Source organism: Synchiropus splendidus, chromosome 3 (assembly GCF_027744825.2).
Source record: "Synchiropus splendidus isolate RoL2022-P1 chromosome 3, RoL_Sspl_1.0, whole genome shotgun sequence".
Taxonomy (NCBI): Eukaryota; Metazoa; Chordata; class Actinopteri; order Syngnathiformes; family Callionymidae; genus Synchiropus; species Synchiropus splendidus.
This window is the reverse complement of record NC_071336.1, coordinates 18,411,467-18,434,516: the sequence shown is the minus strand read 5'-3', so window position 1 is coordinate 18,434,516 and position 23,050 is coordinate 18,411,467. Positions and strand designations below refer to the sequence as shown.

Sequence of the window (23,050 nt, the reverse complement as noted above, 5' to 3'; positions counted from 1 at the left end):
TTTTTTTTTGCATTTCAAATTACCTTTCTTCTTGTGCTCTCATAAGACTTCTTTTAAAAATTCAAGTAGAGCCCTTGCTATAAAGTCTGCTGGAGGCAGACAGCCACTCCAATATCCTGGACGGGGGAGGAAATATGAGTGCCTGACTCAAGGTTGTCCACGCACAGGGCGGACATACAGCGCTGGAGTTAGGTTCGACCTCCCCACTGCTCACCGCTCTGCCCTTAAATCATCTTGACAAATCAACAACAAAAATAAAAAAGTGAAGACCCTGGTAATGACAGCACCTTTATGTTTACTCTGTAACAGAACATAGAAGAACAACACAGATGAGAAGTCAAATCACTTTTAACAAAACGACACACAGCCAACAGTGTGGTGGTTATCTAACAGAAGAAGAGGAAGCAGATACTTTTTTTTTTTAATAAAAGGAAGTGGGTAGCCTAAGACCTTCAGGTTCAAGAAGCCATGCGCTTTCTTTTGCATAAAAACCCTGTATGTGAAAAGAGTTGTCACAAGTTTTTGCTTCTGGAGAAGTAGAAGTCGATCCCTCTGTCTCTGTGCTGCTTGGGAGTGTGTGAAGGCCCCTTCTTTCCTCTCCCTGCTGGCCCGGCTCCCCCCTGCACATGAAACAATCCACATTATAATACGTGAAAAAAAAACAGCAAACAAGGCACAGCAGCTGTGGACATCGACACAGCTCACTTCCTGTTTCTTCAAACACGTACCATGGTCTTGTTGACGTGCCGGCTCCACTCGGGCGCCATAACAATGGGAGAGGGGTAGGTGTGACCTAGAGTGACCTCAGCATGAGACAGGGACGCTAAGCTGAGGGTCCAAGGTGTGTGCGCATCACGGCCCCTGATTTTCTGCAGCTCAGGAACCCAAAGACGCACATAGTCACCCTGAAACCAAAAACAGGTTTCGTGAAGAAGAAGCGAGAACATGAAGGATAGTGAGAAGAGAAAGCGAGCAGACTCACATTGTTGTCATAATCCAGCCCTTGCTTGATCATGTTAAACTTCCTGTTCTCTCGTGGGTCGTTTCCGATCCCAGCGCTGTACAGCCAGTTGCCATAGTTACTGCAGACGTCGTGGTCGACCTGAGGGGACGATGGAGCATTGTTAGATGATACAAACGCAATTGTTTGAAACCATTTTATGTGCTGAAGTGATGCACGTAGTGTGTGTGTGTTAACCACCTGACCGCCACACAACAATGTGTCTTGAAAGATTTGAAACATGAAAAAACATTGAACGTTTGGGACTTTCTGACACTTGGAGGCAGCTAGTTCTAATTCCTCAAATTTTTGTGATAAAATTAAATCGATAGTTTCTCTTCACTTAGTGTTTGACCTTTGACCTATCCAATTCCATAGGAGGCGGGAGCATTCTGGACCCAACGCAAACCCCTGTTTGCGTGCCAAAATACCCAATGAATTTCAAAGCTCTGTTTTCAAAATTTCAATCACTTTAATCTCAAAATCAGATGACGCTGCTGTACAACTTCTTCTTTTCAGGGAAATGCAGCAAAATTGATTTCAAAACCTTAAAAATCTTTAAAACCAAATTAATACTTGCAATAAATACAAGCAACACAACAAATTTATGATTATTATTGTTATTATTATTATTTTGTATCGAGTTATTATTGTAGAAACACCTTATAGTTGTAACATTACTCATAAATTATTATTAAAATATGAATCTCAACAGTCGATATTGGTATTATTTATATTCCCGCAATTACGAGAATAACATATTTCTGGAGCTTGCCTTTACATCCAAAGCCGACTCAACATATATAAAACATTAATGTTGACATTCACTATTGAAGTCCGTTATGAAATAAAAACCTTTAGTCTGAGATTAAAAACTCTACCCATAAAAGATGTTATCATCTTTTAAAATATGGTTGTTAAACTAGAAAAGAGGCAGCACACACCACTGCCATATCACATGTCAGGATTACACCGCAGTACACAATTCAATGAATTAAACAACTTCTCTGACTAAAGAATTGTACAGAAATGTTTTATTCCTTTAGTGGGACTCAATACTACGACCATAGGGTTCAAGGCGATGAGCTTGGATAGCCCTGCTGTCCTTATGTCCCTCTGTATTTTCAAACAGCCTGTAAAGATCAGCATCTCTGCCTACCAGAAGATACTCGAACCACTCGGCCCCCATCCTCCAGTCCAGGCCCAGGTCTTTGGTGAGGAAGCTTGCGACATTCTGGCGCCCTCTGTTGGACATGAAGCCGGTCATCGCCAGCTCTCTCATGTTGGCGTCCACAAAAGGGACACCAGTGCGTCCCTCTGCCACCACAAGGAACCATGATTATCTCAAAGACAGATTCACTCAGCCATTTCAAGCCTGTCAGACCTTTCCAAGCATTAAACAGCTTCATGTCTGTTTTCCAATGCAGGGGTTTGTCTTGAAGACCTGAAACGGAACATGTTTGGATGAGTTTCAAACACCTATTACACCATGAGGTTAATAAGAATGTGTTACCTTTCAGCTGAAAAAGTCTGTTTCCGTATTTGACGGCCACAAACTTAAAGTAGTCTCGCCACAGAAGCTCAAAAATGACCCTGACGAGAGAGAGCAAAGGGAGGGCAGACTGCTTAGGGACTTCATATAGTGTGTGGTGGGCTGTTGTTTGAATGGCGTTTCAAGTGTATAAACCATTAAAGCAGCGTCGATGCACCAGTATACTCACCAGTATGTGCTCTGATTGGCAGTTCGTTCTTGCTCATACTGTCGGATCTGGAGGTAAATATAGCGAGGTGAAATGCATCCCAGCGCTAACCTGCAGGAGACACAGCCATGTCATTAGTGGAGACCCTTTCATCCTCAGCCAATGGCAGTGCACCACCTACCAAGGGGAAAACTTGGTGGAATAGTCTGCACCGATCAGTCCGTTGCGTGTCTCCTTGTATGTCGCGACGGCGTCCTACATAGAAAATAAGGTCACCAGAACGTCACAGGGAAGACAGACTTCTCTGTGTTGTGCTTCCTTACAGTCTCCCAGAAATAGTGTTTCAGCCGGCCAAGGGCCTGACTTTCCCCTCCGGAGCAGGGGAAGGCAGAGCGAGGGTCTGTTACAGGGTCTGTCGGGACAGCATGAGGGGAGTGAAGCACCCTTTCATTTCACTCATAGTTGACGTACACAACTGTTCCACTGACCTGTCACCTGCAGGTCCTCTGGTGTGGGAATGTCTCCTTCCTGCAGCCCCTGAGGGAGCGGCCTCAGCTGCTCCGGAGTCGGGATCAGGGGTCTCACTCTACTCTTCTCCTCCACAGCTTTTCTGAACTGCGTGTAGACATCTGGCAGCCTGGCAGGGAAGAGTCCCGCATCAGCCCGCTGACTTTTACAACACGTCTTGACCGTCATCTCACCTGGATATGTGGTTAAAGGGAAGCTCGTCCCTGTGGTAAAGAGTTGACCCCCAGCAGGAGTGAACTTTGACCTTCAACTGCGTGCAAACCTCCTTCACTCGCCTCTCCACGTTCAGCTCCTCTGAGGTCACCTACACGTGTATGAGGTGGGCATTAGCCAGCTGATGATACGGGCAGGATCAATAATAAGCTCACCTCTTCATGGAAGGCAACAGTGCTGACCGAACCCAGCTGCTTGATGAGATCAGCCACTACGTCCTCAGGTTTACCCCTCCTCACCACCAGGTTACTGTCAACACAGACATTTAAAGCTAAGATGCTAGACACGGAGGTCCAGGTCAACTGAGAAGAAGAGGACCACCATGTATCTACTGTGAACTCAGAATCCAGAGGTGCTGATCTTTGAAACACCTCTGATGTAAAGACATATTTGAAGTGTGGTGGACGCGGGTGGTGGTGGTGGGTTACCTGCCCTTGCGAAGTAAGCTGCTCCTGAGATCCCTGATACTGTCCAACAAGAAGCGCAGACGGAAAGGTCCAGTTTTGGGAAAGTTGTAGTGGTAAGTTCCCTGGTAATGTCGGGGGTCGAAGCAGTATAGTGGGACAATGTACTCAGCATTTCTCTGGGCCCAGTGGAAGAGCTTCAAATGACAGAAAGAGACAAGAGAAGAAACTTCAGCAGAGGAGCATCCACTCGACATCTCTGAACTCTCAGTTCTATGAACAAACCCTGGTTATCGTGTATTACACCAGACACGTTGTCAAAAAAAAAATCAATTTTAATCCAGAACAATAATTTTATGGCCACACAAACATAAGCTTACACACACGTAAAATGTCAATTCATATTTATGCCTCAAATGATTCATTATATTTGTTTCTACTATAAATGTTTGAACGACTTTATTCCACAGTATGGACTTTCATTCAGCTTTGTCTCCACATATGTACTTTACTTTGTAAAGCATCAGAAATTGATACATTCAGTGATTCATAAATGTGCATTAATGTGACAAATCGCTTTAAAAAGGTCCAAGCAATGTATTATTTAAAAATATTTCGAGACGTTTCTATTGCTGGTCGAGCTACCGGGCTTTTAGGTTGAAGGGCTACCGGAAGTCAATGATACCACCGACGTCTCGATAAAACAAACAGTAGCAAGCCACCGAATGCATATCGATATTGTCGATTAGACAAATGCATTCGATAAAACGAGTACACCCGTGTTCTCCTGCACCGCTGAGAGATTTTTTTAAAAATTCAACTTCGGTGGAGAAAGCTTTTATAATGACAGCGCACACCGGAAGTCAACCTGCTAACACCGCTACCAAAACACTCGATGATATAATCCAGAAAAGACTGATCGAATCAAACTCATTGACGTACGAAGAGTGCTCAACTTGCGTCATAGTTGTCGAGGAAAATACGCTCATGTTGCCAGACGGCGCTGCGACGGCTAATTCCACACACGCAGTACTTGCAGTCGTTACCTCGTTGTCGTGGACTCTGAGGTCGTTCCTCAGCAAACAGATGATCACACGAGCCATGGCTTCGGCAGCACCTCGTCCTCCGAACCGCTACCGTCTCTGACTGGACGGAGCCCGCACCTCTTCGCCGTCCTTCCCCCAACAATGTGGAGCACCGGCCGCTTCTCACTGGCTGAGAGACAGACCCACCGTCGGTCACGTTTCCGGACACGCTGTTACTAAACACCCGGTTTTGTAAGGTGTTTTTAGCAGCTGCTGCCAGCATCCAATGATTTCGCCGACATATAGTGTATAATGGGGAGGAAATGCCAGCTGTGTAAATCATTTAACTTGCTATTCTTTATTGACTGTTCAACTCTGAAACAGAAACGCTTGAATGGTAAATCTAAATAATAAAAAAAAGCCGAGTCAGCATAAGCTTTCATCACATTTGGGGGTAGGGTAGTGTACTTTTTGCTGCATACATAAAGCTGTACTATATGTACAGTGAGTTGCAATAGTGAACTATATTGTCAATAAAACATTTTATAACCAACTATTTTGACCTGACGTGAATGGGTTGTCGAACAAACCGACATGTCTGACTACAGTGTTGTCAGCAGAAATAAAAAAAAACAAACAAACAAAGAAAATGTATGGTGTTAAATCTTGTCTTGAAACGTTGTATTTGAATTTGAATGGATGAATGTGGTGTGAAAGGTATGTGTCCTTTGACGTGGGTCGATGGGTCATGATGGTCCTGCAGCCTGAGCCATATCTTCGCTGGTGCACCGACGTCATGACTAGTCGTCTCGTGAACACATCAGCAACTCATTTAGTAGTTTGATTAAAGTTGACTATGTTGATCTTATCCATCACTTGTATCCACTTGTATTTATCACATGTACAGTATTCTCTGAATGAAGTTGCATGCGGCAGGACGATGTCCCCCAGCTAGTTAGGGATGGTGTCAGGGGACACTGAACAGTTCCCCAGTTCGTCCCACAGCACACTGAGAACATACAGTACAACCTTTTAACCAAAACTGGCCGCAAAGTTTTACAGACAGATCAGACTATCAGAATCGACTTAGACCTTTGATTTATTAAGTTAAAGTACAAAAGATCAATGACTTGATACATTCCATCATTTCAGATTGAAAGTGTCCCGATCAAAAGCCTTTTCTTTCCACCTTCAAACTCAAGCGTAGATCCCGTCCGATCCAAATCACAGTACGATCTACTGCATCACGAAGCTACGTCATCAGATAAACAATGTATATAACGTAAAAGGACTTCATAGAAAAGTGCAGAATGTATTTACAGTAGATTTAGCTCAGTAAAAAAAAAAAACCTCTAGCGACCGTGTGTGTGCTCTCTCCTCGCCTCCTCCACTTTGGCAGTTGTCATTAGTTTACGAGCAGATTCCGTTATAAGGCACTGACAACAAACATTTGATCATAGTGCGGAAAGGCTGAGTTCACATTACAAGTCTTTACTTCATTCTGAACCCTTGTTTAGGGGCCAAAAGAGCCACATAAAAACTGAAGTTTTGTTTTTACGCAGCCAAGATGGATTGTAATAAAAGTCGTCTAAAATGCCAAGTGCCCAAAAATGACCTTTCAAGATGGTCAGAACTAACAGGTAATAAATAACGGCAAAGAAGGTGGACTCACAAAAGATCACCTAAAGAGAATTTGTGCAAAGGAAATCAGGATGAAGTAACTTCAAGCCTTGTAATGTGCACATCGTGAAAGTAAGCAAGTCCAGATCCCCAAAATGTCACCACTAATATCTGATGCTGTGGGGCAACATTGCTCAGAGTCAGGTGCGTGATCAGGAGACATGAGTCATTCGCTTCAAAGCAAAAGGCAATGATGTGATCCAAAGCACACAGAATAAACATTCAAAAGACATTCCTTCTATCTAACCATACTTTTTTCTGATAACAAAAATATCATTGCATCTGATTGATGGGTGCAGATTCTGCGCACCAAGCTGCCGTTAACATATAAAGGCTGTCGGGCTCTGACAAAAATACAATACGACTAACACTGTCAATTTGTTGGAAGTCACTTCCTAAAATCGTCTTTGGCCACTTGGAACAAGGCTCGCAGTGTCGGAACCGGGAATGGATCTGTCACAGGCGTCCAACAGGAATGTTGCTATTGCTTGGGAGACGTTTCCGTCGCACATGGACGTAGAGTGCTTTCTCTAGACATGACCAAAGCATACTTCATGGAGTTAAAAAAAAAAAAAAAAAAAAAAAAAAAGCAGCACAATAGAAAAATATCTCTTTGGTTGATTATCCTGCACGGTTGGTTGTGTAAGTGGCATCAAAAGTGCATGTTTGTTGGTGAGAGTCTGTGGCAGGATTTCAAACCACACTGGAACGTTATAGACATTCTTTCTTACAAACGGAGAGACCCCTTTGCACGTGGCATTAACATCTGTTTGTAGTGTTTGGTCAGATAGGATCGTAGTATTCAAGACCACATGTTCAAGGTCTTGGTCTTGTCTGAGAATCAAGTGCATTTAGACTCAGACACGTCTCAGTCATGCTGGACTTTTTTTTTTTTTGCTCAGACCAGTCAAGACCACTGCTTCTCTGATTTTTTTGACCAAATAAGTCATTTACTTCTTGAAAACCAGGCATCTGAATTCTAACTGGGAACCCAATGAACCTTGTTGGATGATGGGGAAGACACAGCCAGTGTCAAGCCAGCCCTCATGTAGGGGGGATTAATGTAATCCAACATCACCTCCGCCAATCCAGCAGGTGATATGTTGGGGCTCTCTGTCCATCCATTCCATTAATAAAACGTTGAGGGTTGGTTGGAAATGAGCTAATATTGGAAGGGAGTTGATTCAGTATTCAGTCTGCTCTGGGTTTTGACTCCGTCTAACCCCCCTCAGAGTCATGGACTTGACTCGGCCCTGGCTATAACACTATGAATGGACTTTCCAAACAACAAGACTTGTTGCATCGCCATGATCCATTTGAATTTCAGATATTTGTTTGCTCACACAGACGTTCTGATTCGATCCTTTTCCTCCCTGAAGGATCCCACCTTGCCTCCAGGCCACATTCATCTACAGCAGTTGAGTTGGTGAGAATCTTTACCAACGACATGCTGAAATGTAGAGCTTTGCTTTCAGCCCAGCTCTTTTCACATCATCGTAATGGTGAGTCAGAGAAAACCGATTACTTCTCTGACTCATTTTTCATTGTCCTGCAGCCCTGACGGGGATTCGTCTAATGAAGGTGGCAGACTGACAGGGGCAACAGATTAAGCTGAATGGACTCAGACCTGGACTGCGATGAGCTGTATTGTCTAAAATCACTTTCACTTTAAATGGCTTCACATTGCCAGGACTGGTTTTGTGGAGTATGTACGTGAAGGAGACCTTGGATGCAACACCCAACTGTAGGGATGGAGATCACGCTGGTTTGCACAAAAAACTGTCCTGAGCAAACAAGAGAACATGCTTCAATCCCAGGTGTAAAGGGGTCTTCCTGTAAGGCGTCAATGGAAATATGATCCAACACAAACGGCTGTGTCTGACCTTATAAAAATATTGATTTGGCTCACAGCAACAGTCTCTGAGGCTGATGAGTTTATACAGTACTACTGTGACTACAGGCAACAAGTGGGCAGGGCAGGACTCGGGGAGACTCGGACTCTACATTAGTCGCCTGTTGGCAGTCTTGAATTTGTGAGACTGCTAAGTGCTTGATTCGGCCCCGCACGGTCCCCTCACATCACACCTCGGGGGGCGCTGGGACCCGATCTGGCTTTGGGTGAATCAGCCAATGAGACACGCAGGGGTTAGCTCTCGGCCAGACGCTGATAGATGACAGGGCACGGAGTGGGATCTCTGGCACCGGGTGACGTGTGAGCCAGCATTTAGGGGGTCAAGCCGGGGGCCATGGCCGCCCTCTCCAGCACATGCTCTGGGTGAGAGATTCTAGGATCCTCAGAAGCTGCCCTCGACAAAAGGGTGGCTAAGAAGAATGTCAGCAGTGGGACGCCATTTTTCCTCCACGAACACTTGACGCAGGAAGTCCCTGCAGGCATCGGACACGCCGTCCGGAAGCAGGGGCTTCGTCGGCTGGGTGGCGATCTTAAAGATGGCCGCCATGGCCTCGTATTCCGCCCAAGGCGGTTTCTGGGTCAGCATCTCCACCACGGTGCAAGCAACACTCCTGGATGTAGAGAAGGAAGGGCAGAGTAACTCCAGTGCGGATCATTCACCGAGTTATTGAAACCAACTGTGTGACTTCTTACCACACATCAGCTTTCCGGCCATATCCCTCCCCGTTGATCACCTCCGGACTCATCCAGTAGGGGGTGCCAGTGACCGACTTCATTCCGGTGCCAGACATGCAGATGGTCTGGATGCGTTTGCTGGCTCCAAAGTCCCCGAGCTTCACATTCCCCGAGGAGTCTCGCAGGATGTTCGCGCCTGGCGGAAACAAAACAAGCTCGGACTCTGTCATGTGACTCAGATGGATAATCGTGGCTCTTCAGGGACTCCCAGGACTTCTGCTAACAAGGCACTGGACAGTTTGACTAAAAAAATGCATATATAAATATATACTCATATGTACTCCAGGCATATTAAAGTATTTTACTAATGTTGTTCAGTAGTGAAGAGCAGACACAGGAACAATAGCTAGTTGTTCAGACCAGGTGTGTTGTATATTAAAGATTAATATGATTAACATGATACAATATATCTCTCAGATCAAATGCGAATTACAGCAGCTATGTCAAACTCAGAGGGACCAGAGTGAACTCCCCATCGGAGACCATAGAGGCAATTCAGTTCATGCAGATTACGCAGTATTAATGGGAGCTGTCACGAAGATGGCTTAGGTATTGAAGTGTTCATGTAGTTTACATTTTGACTTTGTCAACAAGTGAAGTAATACAGTAAAGATGTTGCCGGCTGAGCCAGGAACTATGTTGCAGCCACCAACACAGTTTCAGCTTCAATGTTTACATGCTCACTTGAGCTGCCCATCAGTGTTTCCCAGTTCTCGGTTATTTTAAACTTCAACAGACGTTCTGTTTGCTTTTTCACCAGCAAGCAAGGCAACAGAGGTAGTTGCATTGTTCAGTGTATACATGGATCAAGTTGCTGTGATATTAGCAAATGATAGGTATTCAATGCTATGGCTAAATAGCAAAATAGTTGCCATGGAAACAAAGACATGGCACATTTAAACAAACGTTTGCATCAACTGCCAACGTATTGGTGTCTAACAGCAGACATGTTAATCATCTCCTAAAATTCTTTCGCCTCAGTTACAATTTTCCAACATGGAGCAACGTCTCTGTTGCTTCCTTCAGACGCTCCACTTGTTTGATCAGTGACTAATATGCACCAGTCCACACCCACTGAGAGCAAAGAAGAGAAACTGTGACCTTGACCCTCAAACTGCTCACGTCTTCTGCATGTTCCCACAGTTCCGTTGAATAAATACTCTGAACCCTGATTGAAAAACTGCTCTTCCTATTTTTTTAAAATAGAAGCGACAGACTTGTGATGATCAAATGAACACAGCTTATTCCACATAAGTGGAAAAATCCCTCCCAGTGACTCTCACTCTCAACTCTCCTGAGGCCTCCTCTATCTTTTTTTCCACAGCAGACGGTACATTTCCCTCTTTGTTTGTCGTGTGACAGACATGGTAGAAAGCCATTTCATCCTGCGGGAGAACATTTTTAGAATCCCTTCCATGAGGTTAAAAGTATTTCAAAACAAGGGTTCAAAATATCACACTATTTTTATCCTCTTTATATTGACATTTAAGTAACCCCTCACTAAAAACACTAGGCAACATGACAATTTGTAACACTTTACACTCAAAAGAGTGTATTATTTCCTTTCCTGACTAAGAAAAGCAGACTGGAGCCACAAAACAGGACAGCACATATCCACATTGAATCCAGAAGTACCTTCTTCAGCCCCGTTTGAGATTGGACCTGTTTTAATGAGTGACTCAGCTTTTTAAAATCTCAATCTGTAGCCGTGTTGGACATAAAGCTTTCTCGGTAGTGAACAAAAATCAATCAAAGATTCATAAGTAGAATAACTGTTTTATTACCACTCCACAACTGACTATGGTCGGCCAGAAGAATAACATGTCAGTTAACAACACAACTTGCAACCAAATTTATCTTCACTATTGGTGTGCCTTTCTACAGGAACCTAGCATGGTTTCACAGAGCGGAAGTAGCAGAATCCGTGTGCCTTCTTCTTCAAAGTTTATGAGAACATGCAGAGATACAGCACCACTGACTGGACTAGCAAGTGTACAGCATAATTTTCAAATCATTTGATGTGTCTCCCCCCATTTATACATGGACACCCCCTCCTCCCCAGGCCCGTCACCACCTTGAACACAATGAAACAATCCTCCCACTTACCTTTGATGTCTCTGTGCACAATCATGTTGCTGTGCAGGTAGGAAACTCCTTGGAGGATCTGTCTGGTGTATCGCCTCGTAACCTTCTCCGTCAGAGCCCCGTAGGCTTTCAGCTGGTCCTTTATCGATCCCTGCACATGGAGCCGAGTCAGAAAATAATAATCTTGCTACGAGCAGCATTTGTCGCAGAAGCTATTGTCTCAGCCTCAAAAACCGGATCTAAATGGCTGTGAAACAACATTCCAAACTGATGTGGATTTATTCAGGTTGTTTGGTGCGAGCACTTTAGTGCCAACTTCTAAACACAATAAGTGAGTGTGCAAACACAGAGTGCAGACAGAAATCTGTCCAAACACTCTCATTCCTCTTGTTTCCTGTTCTAAGCGCTGCATGGGGAGGCCAAAATACAATCGTGGAACACCTGCGACACTGGTGACCGTGGAAACAAAAACCTAGTTTATCCCTTAGCACTTATGGTTCAGAAGGTTACTGTTCTCGCTCAGCAGGCCACTAAATTGCAATCACTGGACCACAGCGTCATTGGCACACTCACACTAGCGATGTTTGGATACTCAACCTCAACATTGAAAGGAAACTTTGCTAAAACACAAGCGATCATATAAAAGGTGACTAAGAGACTCCATTTTAAGGAGAGAATATTAACAACAGATGATAGCAGCTCATTAAGACGCTTCAGTGGGAAAAGTGAGCTCATACAGTGCGTAGTTCTGCTGACATCATCCGCTAACAACATGCTTGTTGACACCCGGTGACAATTGGGAATTGTTTTTAGCAGAGAAGCAAGATACAGTAGTTATCTCCGACTCTCCAAAGTGATTTAGCCTTTTTTTTCCAAAATAACATAGCAACAATGAAAAACCCACCCCAGGCATAAACTCAACAAAAATGCTGAGTTTTCTCTTTTCCATGTCACGTAGACATCCGTAGTACTGGACAATCCTATCGTGACGTAAATTCTTCAGCAGCTGGATCTCGCACTCCAGGGCATTCACTTCCTAAACCAGGAGAGAGACAGATATATGACGTTTTGAGTGATGAGCAGTTTCCTAGAGGGTTCACGTGGCACATTTCTTGAGTATGAACAAGATAAATTATCAGGTTATTAATCTTGTTTTTTTTAATTCATCAGCTGCTTACCAGATTTGATTTGAAGTTTTGCCAATATTTCTTCGTGTCTTGCCTGGTCAAGAAATCTTAACTATAAATACTACTACAAAAAGCCACAATACCTCACAAGTCAATTTACCTTATTCTTTCTGCTTTAACACCCATTTCATTTCCAAACAAGTCCTTTCAGACAGCGACTTCAAGAACAGCCTGTCGTTTGGTAGTTAGCATCTTATTTCCAGGCCAAACACATTAACCACAGACTGAAAAGGGTAACTTATTGTAGAGAACTCTTAGATTTTGGCCATGCAATTTTGCACAACATGCATTTGAATGAGCAGAAATGGCAAAGAATACCAAGCTACAGTTGAAGTGAGAGGGTAGTTTAAGTAATTATTCACGCCGACCTTCACTGAGTCAGCATATTCAATATAAGATAGAATGTAATGATGTAGGTAACCTACTGAAAATAATCAGGTTTGCATTCCTTGGATCCATGTTTTCTCACCTTGCTGGTTTCTTGACATTCGGGGTCAAAGGGCACCTGCTTGGCGGCCAGTTCACGCCCAGTGTCAGCATCATAGCAGAGGTAAACCTCGCCGAAGGCGCCACGCCCGAGGAGTTTCCCCTGCCGCCAGTTGACAGGAGCCCGTGGAGCTGGAGGAACATTGATGAATTTTATTTTCCCCTCCACTACAGTAGACATATATGCTTGTAAACACAAGGTAGAATCAACACTAATAACGCAACACACGTCAAAATCAACCACGAGACAAAACCATTGCTTCCTCAGCATGGGTTATGGCGGCCACATAAATCCACCGCAGACTGACAGCAATTAAAAGCCTGTGAGACAGGGAAATCCCTGAAATTTGACTTCAACTGCCTCAGACAAAAGAGAGACATCAAAACCGAGACAGATCAGTTAAACAGTTTCCACCATCGGCATCTGATTTGACTTTATTTTTTTTACGCACACTCACAGTTGGCTGATTGTGGTGAGACAGTGAGACTCCCATGTCATCCACGAATGTCGACCTCCACTTGTCAATAACCCTTACTCTTGAATATGGTTCACAAACCAGTGTCGCCGTCCTCTCTGGTGTTGAGATTTCTTAAGGTTTAACTTACATTTCGCTGTGCCTCGTTGGCAGCCTTTGTCTGGGCTGCGCCCCAGTGATCGCAGGTCAGAGTACTGCAGCGTACTGTCGCCATTATAGCTGCGGGTGCGACTGGACGGAACCAGCTGGAACAGGTTTTCCTGTGGCATAAAGCTGCGCGGAAGTGTCCTACGACCTAAAATAACAATAAAATAGACATAAAAATCATTCCACACACATCTTTTGTTTGCGCTGCAAAAAAGAAACTTCTTCTCAACACACGACTTTACAGGTGTGTGCTGCTAGCCAGAGCCATGGAGCACTTGTCACTTCGCCTCATTTCCCCTCAGGCAGGAAACAGGGTGCTGTGTTTTTAAACAAGTTCGGGTTCATCGCAGGGAAACGTAAATCAATTGCAGCCAAGGTTTCTCTCTGTGTAAGCAACTACTTGCAGCTGATTGTAAATGGAAACCATCAGTATAATCCCAGACAAAGTGGGTGACGTTTAAAATGAGCTTCAGTCGGTTTGTATTGCTTCTCTCTGTCAGAAGTGCTGAAGAACACCTGCCACCACTCAGTTTTGGTCGAGAAAGTCATGATTCACTGGTGATGTTTCAGTCCTTATCAAAGGTGACTGGGACCTTCCCAGACACAAATGTCATGCGCTTTGTGGTATTCCAGTTTCAGTTTCTATCCAGAATCCAAAAGGGACCTGAACACTTGTAAAGGATGAAAATCAGTGGAGACTGTGGACGACAGGGAAGCATGCCAAGTAACAGCTTGACGGGATCAGACGCTCTCTGCGAGGGACCTCAGCTTACCTTCCTCACGTTGCAATGCAGCAAAATGTCATTAAAAACCTCTAGATCAGAAGGCTCGTGATTTTAGTTCATGACTGTATCGCTGAATCGATCTTGCATTTCCCTCTTATTCATTCTGACCCTGGAAACAGCTCAGCGCTTGAGTAATGATATACTGTTATTTAGAATGATTTACTTATTTAGAAAGTATATGTTGCCTGTGATGAGGAGGTTGTTACTTTTCTCTTTCTACTTTCCTCCTCTCCCTACATCCCTATCAGTCACTTTGTATCATCTGGCAGTTGCCTCGAGGAGACAGAGCAGATATTGAGGGCACAACCACAAGTGTGCATTTTAGTGGGGTTAAGAAGAAACATTCACTCTTTTGGCTTTTTGGCCAGCAGCAATGTCAGTCAGCATCATAATCACAACAGTAAACACGAGCACTGACAGTATGGAAGTCTGCGTGCAGGTTTTTCCAGATGTTTTCAGATGTCAGGGTGTGACAGTCTTGGTCTAAACTCTTTGCTACAAATGGTATCAGAAATAGGATAATCAGCATGAGCAGGGTTTGTTAAATGGGAGCCGCTACGCCATCAGAAAAATGATCTCTGTTTAAAGATGAAAACTCACCTAACAACAAATCAAGTGGTATCTTTGAAACAAAGGGATAACACATGATGGAGGTGAACATGAATAAGACGTTTTTTTAACATGTTATTTGCGAAAAAATCCCATAAGAAACATCATAATGACTGAAGTCCTTAGCTTGTGCTTTCCGGGCCAGGCATATGAAGAGACGGAAAGTGTGAAGAATTGGAGGCAGATTTAATTTTCATGATTAAAAACAAGTGTTTTTACTGTCACCAATACAGTATGACTAAATGCCCCCCCCTGTTTCCCTATCACCTCTTGAGTCTGCCTCTAGTTGAGCCAAAGGAATGAATTGATAATATATCCACTTAGTTTTGTGGGTCCCCAAACACAGATACCAACAATATTATCACTCTAAAAAATAAGACGACTTACGATCTCCATAATCCTTGCTGCGATTCGGCAACTGAAACTGTCGAGGGAAAGTCCCACCATGTCGTCCTAGAAGAGGAGCATTCAAAGGTTCAGAATTATTAGGTTATTTGATGTGCTCGGAACAAACTGAGACATGTAGCCAAACAAAGGTGCTCATCCCCAAAAGGATCACCGACATAGAAAATTCCCTGTTTTTTTTTTCCTTTTTTGGAATGGCACATCTGTGATGTCTTAGAAGTGACAGATTTTCTCACACAGAACAGTGTCACCACTGCCAGAAGAGCCACTCATGTGTGCTAGTCTAGCGTTAGCTCTCGACCCAGTGGAGCAGTAAGTGAAGACAGGTGGGGAGCTTTGCTGACGTAGGTGAATGCTAACACACACACCCGCGTGCACACAGCAGCTTTAAATGGAGAGCAATGGAGCCACAAGCAATTGAAAGCAGCTGTCCTGACAGAAGAAAACCTCCCTCTGTGCTGTTTTTGTGGCTGAATCCCATGGAGACGGGAGTTATTTTCTGTGTTTGGCAGCACAGAATGGAGAGGAAAAATCTACTCAGAGGGAATGATAAACAAATAGTGTAGCCCTCAACAGGAAGGAGTTCTGTTCACAGTTCTGTACGTAGGGGAACGTGTGTGCATCTGAGCTTGCACGTGCATGAGCCAGTGTCCTGCTGCACCTCAGGGAAACTCTCCCTTGTTTGTCCAGGGATTTACGAAAGGAAAACGTATCAGACGTCATAAACTAGTGACACAAGTTGAAGACATCTCAGAAAAGGGTCTAATTACTTGGGCAGTCGAAGTTCAGAGTGTATTATGACCAGCTCATACACTTCATAAATAACCAAACAGTCTGTGATTTTTCCACCAAATAATCAACCACGAAAAAGATATTACGAACTTTGCTCATTCAAGCTGCAAGGGGCTTGTAACTGTGCTACAGTATTTGCCAACTTAACACATAGTGTGCAATCCTCTGTCCCTGCCGGAGGACCATAATATCTTCTGCACAACACCCATGAGTAGAGAAACAGGTTTTAAGGGGAAACTACATCCACTCTTAGGGTGATTGAACTGCAACTCCCAACAGTTGAGCTAAAAGGTCAATAGCAAAAGGTGCAACCACCATTCAGCCTCTCATGCTTCTTTGGGACGTACTTCGGATTGTGCAACATGGAAACCCACTTTGCCCCGGGGCTGCATAAGGTGTTGGTACTTATCATGGAGTCAATGCACAATGAAACTGAAATGTATTCACTCATTTTCCAAACAGGATGAGGGACACTCGGTACAAGTTGCCAGTCCACCACAGGGCACATATTAGGAAAATTGTTTTTTTTTTTCCAGACAGATAGGAGGAAACCCAGGAAAGCACTGGAACAACATACACCAAACTCCACACAGAAATTACCTAAATTTCGACCTATTTCGACCAACAATTTAAGTAATAAACCCCACTTATTTCTTAAATGGTCTGCAAAGCAACGCCTCCTGACCTGTGCAGCATTGAATACTTCAATATCTATAATTGCTTACCGCAATGGGAGCAAGAGTGCAGAGCGGGACAAATGGCAGTCGAGTTTGATAGACACATCACCATCCAATAATTTTGAACAGGACATAGGATATATGCCACCGTACGTTCCACAGGAGACAAAGATGTTTTATTTTTTCCTTTAACTTACTGTTGAATCCCATGGGTGGTAGTTTATAATGACAATCATATTAAACTGGACATAAAGATAAGACAAGAATAACATAAGCCACAATGTAGGACTCAAAATTTGTACGTGAGAGAGAAAAGTATACGTTCCTTTTTGATCAACTGTTTAAAAAGTACAATAATGATACTGCTCTTTTCTTATCACAAACTATTTACCGAAAAAATACATTTAATTGGGAACTGTAGCTAAGCCTGTAGCTATTATTACACAAACAATATATAACATTGAGCAGTGTTCATCCATTTTGTCTGCGCACATTAGACCCACTCTTGGGTATATTTGTGCACAATGCGCTCACAGTGTCACTATGACACTGTTGAGGAATATGGGCAGGAAATAAGTTCCTAAGCCAATCACAGAAAGCTTGTGGTTGCCATTATTTCTCTACATCTCTCCCTAGCAAGATAGAGGATTCCCCAAATCCCGGAAATGGCCATGTCTTCTAATTATAAAGAGAATGTCAGTGTTATGTCATCCTGCTTTAAAAAAAAAAAAAAAACGCCTCCTGAAGGAAGAGGGACAGACAAGCACCCAAGGGATGAGGGGTGGGGGCTGGGGGGACGTTAAGGGTGGGAGATGAAGGGAGGACAAGATAAAAAAAGAAGTAATGACTAGAGACAGCAGGCCGGAATGGCAGTGATAAAGAATAAAGCAGCTCTGCATCAGAGTTTTATACATGGATACATCTCATTCATAATTCTTTTTATACTAGGTAAATAAATTCATTAGAGAATGTGTGTCTAGCTTGGACAACACATCTAGGGGAGTCAGATGTCCGGGTAATTTCCTCCAGTTTCTTTTTAAGAAAAAAAGGCGTGCAGGAAAAGTCATAAAGACACACGCAAAGTATACGGCATCGAAAATGTCTTGACATCAACATTACCTTTCTCTCATTGATTTGTGGCTCCACAGTTTGAAAAGGCAAAGTTATTCTAAAGACATTTGAAGCTACTTAAGAATAACGTGAGTCACTTACCTTTGTATTCGTAGCTGAGGTTCAGGTAATTGTTGTCACGATTATTCTGTGAAAACGGGGGACTGAAACAACAAGATGACGTGGGAGAGAGAAAAGGCTTGGTAACTGACCTGGTTATCTCAACAACAAATTAACTCATACCACTTGGTACAAAGATCATTTGGTCACATTAAGCTATTTGTCATTTTGATAAGATCTACAGAATGTATACAGTATTGTGTTTCTTAATAAATACTGTTGCTGTTTTCATCATGTTATTTTGTTGCAATTTCACTGTTGTTTCTTTAGCGCATAAACTTCGAATCAATGTGTCAAGCCTTGACAACTCTTCAGACAGTGACGTCTCAACTAACTACCGGGTGACGTGGGGCCACGAGACCCTGGATAAGGGGCATGTATGCCCGCTTGCAGGGAAAAGTTCCATGCACCGGTTTCCTGTCATTGTTCTGCTGCCTGGAGTCCAGATAAGCCTTGTGCAGGTACAGTCATTTCCGGCCTGCACTCTCGCTCTCCCTCACCATTACTCGTGCTCAGGGAAGACTTTCAATTCCAAATCTATCTTTTCACTTCTCTACTGTCACTCTGCGTCTCACATTCTGACTAAATCTCACACCCTGATCGTTGTAGATAAGTGACTGTTCATATGTGGATTACACTTGGGCAGTCACAGAAATGTGACTGTTGAAGTTATAATTCTATTTACATGTCATTAGATGTTTAAGTATAAATGCTTGCCAACGGAGTGTTCAAACAGCGGTCACACACACACTTACCTGTCCAGCGCCTGATCGATTGACTGACAGCTACTTGACAACGAGTTGTCTGCACTCCCGAAAGGTCCCAGCATCTAGAGTGATAGATAAAAAGAATGGGTTACACGTACAAACACAGGACGAAAAAGTTAGGTTGCTCAATAAGCCAAAAGCGATCATGTTGTTCAGCGGGGTCTGTAACCAGGGCCCCTTTCAGCAATGACTCGTGATGGGTCGGTCACAACTGAAGGTTTTAAGAGCAAACCCATTGTTCATTATGCAGCTTTCACCCCTCAGCTCCACTGAGACGCAATTCGCTTGTGTGTTACAGAGTCACAGTACACATTTATCACACTGGTAGTTTAGGCATGAGTGAACTGGGCAGTCACTCTGAGAAGTATTTATTTATTTACCATGTCACAAGGAAGAGCCTCGTCATATCACGGTACCGAAGGAGAGTTTGCCACCTGGCAAACCAAGCCACACCAGCAGCATCTGAACACTACTGGAATCTCACTCAGTCGCACACATGCCTACTAACCACAGCAACTCCAGAGGGACACAACTACATTACGATACATTAGGCCACTATTATTATAATTTAAAGGGAAGAATAAACTTAATAATAAAAGTTATTTGACCAGAGAAGTTGACCTGCACATGTAATTTTAACAGATAGATATCCTTTATTGGTCCCAGAGTGGGGAAATTCGTCATTCCTGTTTGTTATATTGAGCTGTTGTAGTCTACTCTTAAAATAATAATAATAATGAATATGCTGCATTATGTTTTATGGCTCCAGACTGTTTTTCTTTGGCGGGAAAGGGAACAAAATGGCCCTTTTGATTGTAAAGGTTGCTGATCCCTGGCTTACACCCTTCATTAAATGTCAGAACTGCTTGTTTTTCTTACATTCTGGTCCAGAGTCTCCGGGATGAACTCCCCCTCGCTGTGGATGCTGGTGTACGATCCCTGACGTGCAATCTGCTGCTGCTCCTCTGGAACACTCCCTGGAGGTGGCGACGTCCGACCTGTGTGAAGGGAACCTGGGATGGTTGAGAGTGTGGAGCAAGGAAACAAGCAGGACAGAATTAAGTGAAAAGTGGGAAACGGAATCAAGTTATTGGAAGGAGGAGATGGATAGGAAATGAGAACACAGTAAAGCAATGAAAGAGGAGAATCCAGTCGCATTGTTATGTATAACAAAATCTATCTTTAGGTAAAGGAAAAAAATTGAGCAGCTTGTGAGCAAACAAAAAGGTATGCGGATGAAGAAAATATCCTTTCAGTGAATAGTTGATTATTAATGATACATTTTTTTCAATTTCTAAATCTGTGTAAAAAAAAGACGTTCCAATAAGACTACGTTTAACATAACATCTTGAGTGACGGATAAGTGATTACGTTTTTTAGTTTCCTCATGGCTGCATATACATCACATCTGCACTCAACCATCCAAAGTTCCTGCCTCACTGTCAGCCTTCATCAGTCATCCAGCATTAAACCCGCCCACCACCCCACCTACCGGCCTATTTGTCCTCAATATGACTTCAGAATTGATGTATGGGTATTTCTATACATCTGCAGGATGATGACAGCGCTGATGTCAACGGAGCTCTGTGACTAAGACAGCAATCATAAGGTGATTTCAGCTGCTACGCAAGAATGCAAATGGTGCGGCAGAGAGCTGCGCGCTTGAGATAACACTGGAACATTGACCTTTCTCATGTAATCTGATGCAAAGTGCATGTTGCAATTTGCTTACTTTAAAAAAACTCACTTCTCAGCGACATCATTTAAATCACCTCATGAACCTTTGAAGGTTATGATTGAAGTGGCAGTGGAGGGGACTGTTTCTTCCTCCTCAGTCACTTTCAGCTCCATTAGCATATTTTAGAGGCAGATATTTCAGTTCTTCTGACTTGGCATCACATGAACTGATACTGCAAAAGTTATTTTTAAGACTGACTTCTAACATGACCTTGCCAAGTCACTTATTTGATTGAACTACAACTCATGAGCAACTCGCGGGCATAAACTATCCAACCGTAACACTATGGCCACCTGCCTTGTACTTTGAAGGTCATGCTCTCTGCCTCTGAGGTATTTACGGTCTGCAGTTTCAGTCTAAACCAGTGTATCTTGGTTGTGTCGGTCCTGAAGTACACAGGGGTGAGGAATATAAAGGAAACACGTTCTATAACCCTCACCTGTTGAGTGCTTCCGAACTCTTTCTGAGCCCTTGAGCAGGGAGCCCTTTAGATCTCCCAGTGAACGTGAAGATCGCATCTCACTCTGCTTGTCCCTGCTGTTCACCTGTAGGTACTGCAAGAATAGAATGATATCATGTGAGGTGGGAAGAAAACAGGAAATGAGAAAAGCATCATATGATTGTGCACTAGGGCTAAATGATATGGACAACATTTCATATCTCAATATCAATACGAAACAAAGTGAAATGAGTGTAGGGAAAACAGCGCATATATCAAAAAATTCCATCCTAAAGGGGGTTGAAGTTAGATGTTTGCCATTGGCTGGCTATTTGATTCTGCAATATTGTAACAATATTTTTGCTGAAATATTGCAATACTTTGTGTGATATAGCCTTGATATTTAAAGTTGTCTATATCGATATTTAATACATAGATTCTTGGATATGCTGCTGCATTTGTGATGTATTTAAAATGTTTTCATTATCTGATTTTCCCTCCTAAAATGATGGTTCTTCCTACAAAGTTACAGTATGCAATATACTGCAATTCATCGTATTGCCAACAGGATGCGTATCATGTTGCAAAATAGCTCATTGCTGACTATGCAAACATATTTAATGTTCAAAACGATATATATCATCCTGACCTAATAGCCACAACATCACACTCACACCTGTCAGTCGAATCAGTATTTCACTAACTCACATGGTTATTTTTGGGGGTCTTCAAAGTTATCCTGAGTAGACCGTTGGCCCCGCAGCCAAAGCCCATATTCAACACAACCTGGTCCAGGTCCTCCTGAGTCTTCAGGGGCAGCATCAGCTTAAAGGATAAGAAAACACACAACACATGACCTTTTGGCTCCCCATTGTTCCTTAATGACGCCATCGAGGAGCTGAGTGAGAGCATGACGCTGAGTGGATGTTGCTGCTGGCACGGCTCACAGCTCTCTCACTTTTACGACACACAAAGTTCAACCTGGACATAATTCATGGCCTCGCAAGATGACTGAAAACTGGTTTGAGACCAACGATGGTCCAACAATTAATGTTGCTCACATGGGCATGAGTTAAACTAAAGAGAGTGAAAGAAACATAACTCAGTAAACTACAAAAAAGGTAGAAGCAGAACTGTTCTTTCAGCTGACAGCACACAGTAGAAGCAGAATCTGCATCAAAGTCCAAGTCTGGTCTGTGGTCCCCGGAGAAACCCAGATCACCTTACTGGTTATTTGATGTTCAAAACTATGTGTAATTCCTACATTTAAATCCTAAACTTAACACTTTGGGAACTAAAGTTGGTCAAATGGAAATTAAGTCAACACCTTTTCTTGAACACAACACAAGACTCCCACCACAACATGGTACTGTATGTGCTTCATGAACTGCTATACTTTTCATATAACATATCAAATCATTTTCTGACCTCTTTTTCCATGAAGAACATGTCCATCTGCTGACCGTAGGCCTCGCTCACTTTGTGCATCAGTTCTTTGATCTTCAGCGGCCTCTGGAACGGGATGATCCTGGCCAGTAAAAAAAAAAAAAACAGTGCGACAGGTCAGAAAGAGCAGGTCGTGTTTTGTCTGGATGCAACACAGAGGTAAAAATAATAATAATGAGAGAGGAGGCCCAGAGAGCGGGTCACTGGGGTCAAGGAGAAAACACTCTGACAGAGAATCAGGACATTAATCAGTGCCAACAAAAGAGCATGGGTTTTCTGCTGCACATCTACGTGTACAAATATGTGCGCACACACCGGGCTTATCAGCCAGTGTTTGTAGCGAGTATGTTTTCAGTTGCTTGTGTGTGTTTGTAAAACTTTACATGCATGAGTGTGCTTCCCAATCAGTGTGTGCATCAGAGCACTGTTTCAACACGAGCGGGCCTCCCGTCCCGGCCAGCACAAAGGCAGATGGGAAACTTCCTGAGAGGAAAGGGGAAAAAATATGGAGCGGCAGCAAAAGCAGCAGGATGTGTGTCTTTCCTCTCCTCTTTTAAAGAACGACGGAGTGAAAGATACAGAGA

At 43.3% G+C, this 23,050-nt stretch overlaps 2 protein-coding genes across 5 annotated transcripts in view; both read right to left on the bottom strand.

Moving 5' to 3' along the window:
- Positions 1-276: 276 nt before the first annotated feature.
- Positions 277-5,112, bottom strand: cry-dash (cryptochrome DASH). Its single transcript, XM_053860016.1, has 14 exons — positions 4,892-5,112; positions 3,870-4,042; positions 3,597-3,690; positions 3,402-3,532; positions 3,189-3,337; positions 3,024-3,112; positions 2,882-2,955; positions 2,722-2,811; positions 2,514-2,593; positions 2,385-2,444; positions 2,160-2,317; positions 983-1,102; positions 729-905; positions 277-620 (listed from the first exon to the last, which is right to left on the bottom strand). Exons 1-14 carry the CDS (start codon positions 4,946-4,948, stop codon positions 513-515), a joined length of 1,560 nt encoding a protein of 519 aa, XP_053715991.1. The 5' UTR covers positions 4,949-5,112; the 3' UTR covers positions 277-512.
- Positions 5,113-5,956: 844 nt separating this feature from the next.
- Positions 5,957-23,050, bottom strand: part of map3k22 (mitogen-activated protein kinase kinase kinase 22) — a 35,718-nt gene continuing 18,624 nt past the window's right edge. The window contains exons 6-18 of one of the 4 annotated variants that reach the window (XM_053859655.1): positions 22,449-22,548; positions 21,729-21,845; positions 21,021-21,135; positions 19,723-19,856; positions 18,832-18,905; positions 18,059-18,120; positions 15,360-15,425; positions 13,562-13,726; positions 12,939-13,087; positions 12,187-12,318; positions 11,304-11,433; positions 9,156-9,333; positions 5,957-9,073 (exon numbers count right to left, since the gene is read on the bottom strand). In XM_053859655.1, the coding sequence (XP_053715630.1) occupies positions 8,845-9,073; positions 9,156-9,333; positions 11,304-11,433; positions 12,187-12,318; positions 12,939-13,087; positions 13,562-13,726; positions 15,360-15,425; positions 18,059-18,120; positions 18,832-18,905; positions 19,723-19,856; positions 21,021-21,135; positions 21,729-21,845; positions 22,449-22,548 (1,651 nt within the window). In that variant the 3' untranslated portion in view covers positions 5,957-8,844. The remainder of the gene's footprint in view (positions 9,074-9,155; positions 9,334-11,303; positions 11,434-12,186; positions 12,319-12,938; positions 13,088-13,561; positions 13,727-15,359; positions 15,426-18,058; positions 18,121-18,831; positions 18,906-19,722; positions 19,857-21,020; positions 21,136-21,728; positions 21,846-22,448; positions 22,549-23,050) is intronic. The other 3 variants (XM_053859656.1, XM_053859657.1, XM_053859658.1) reach the window with 3 other exon arrangements.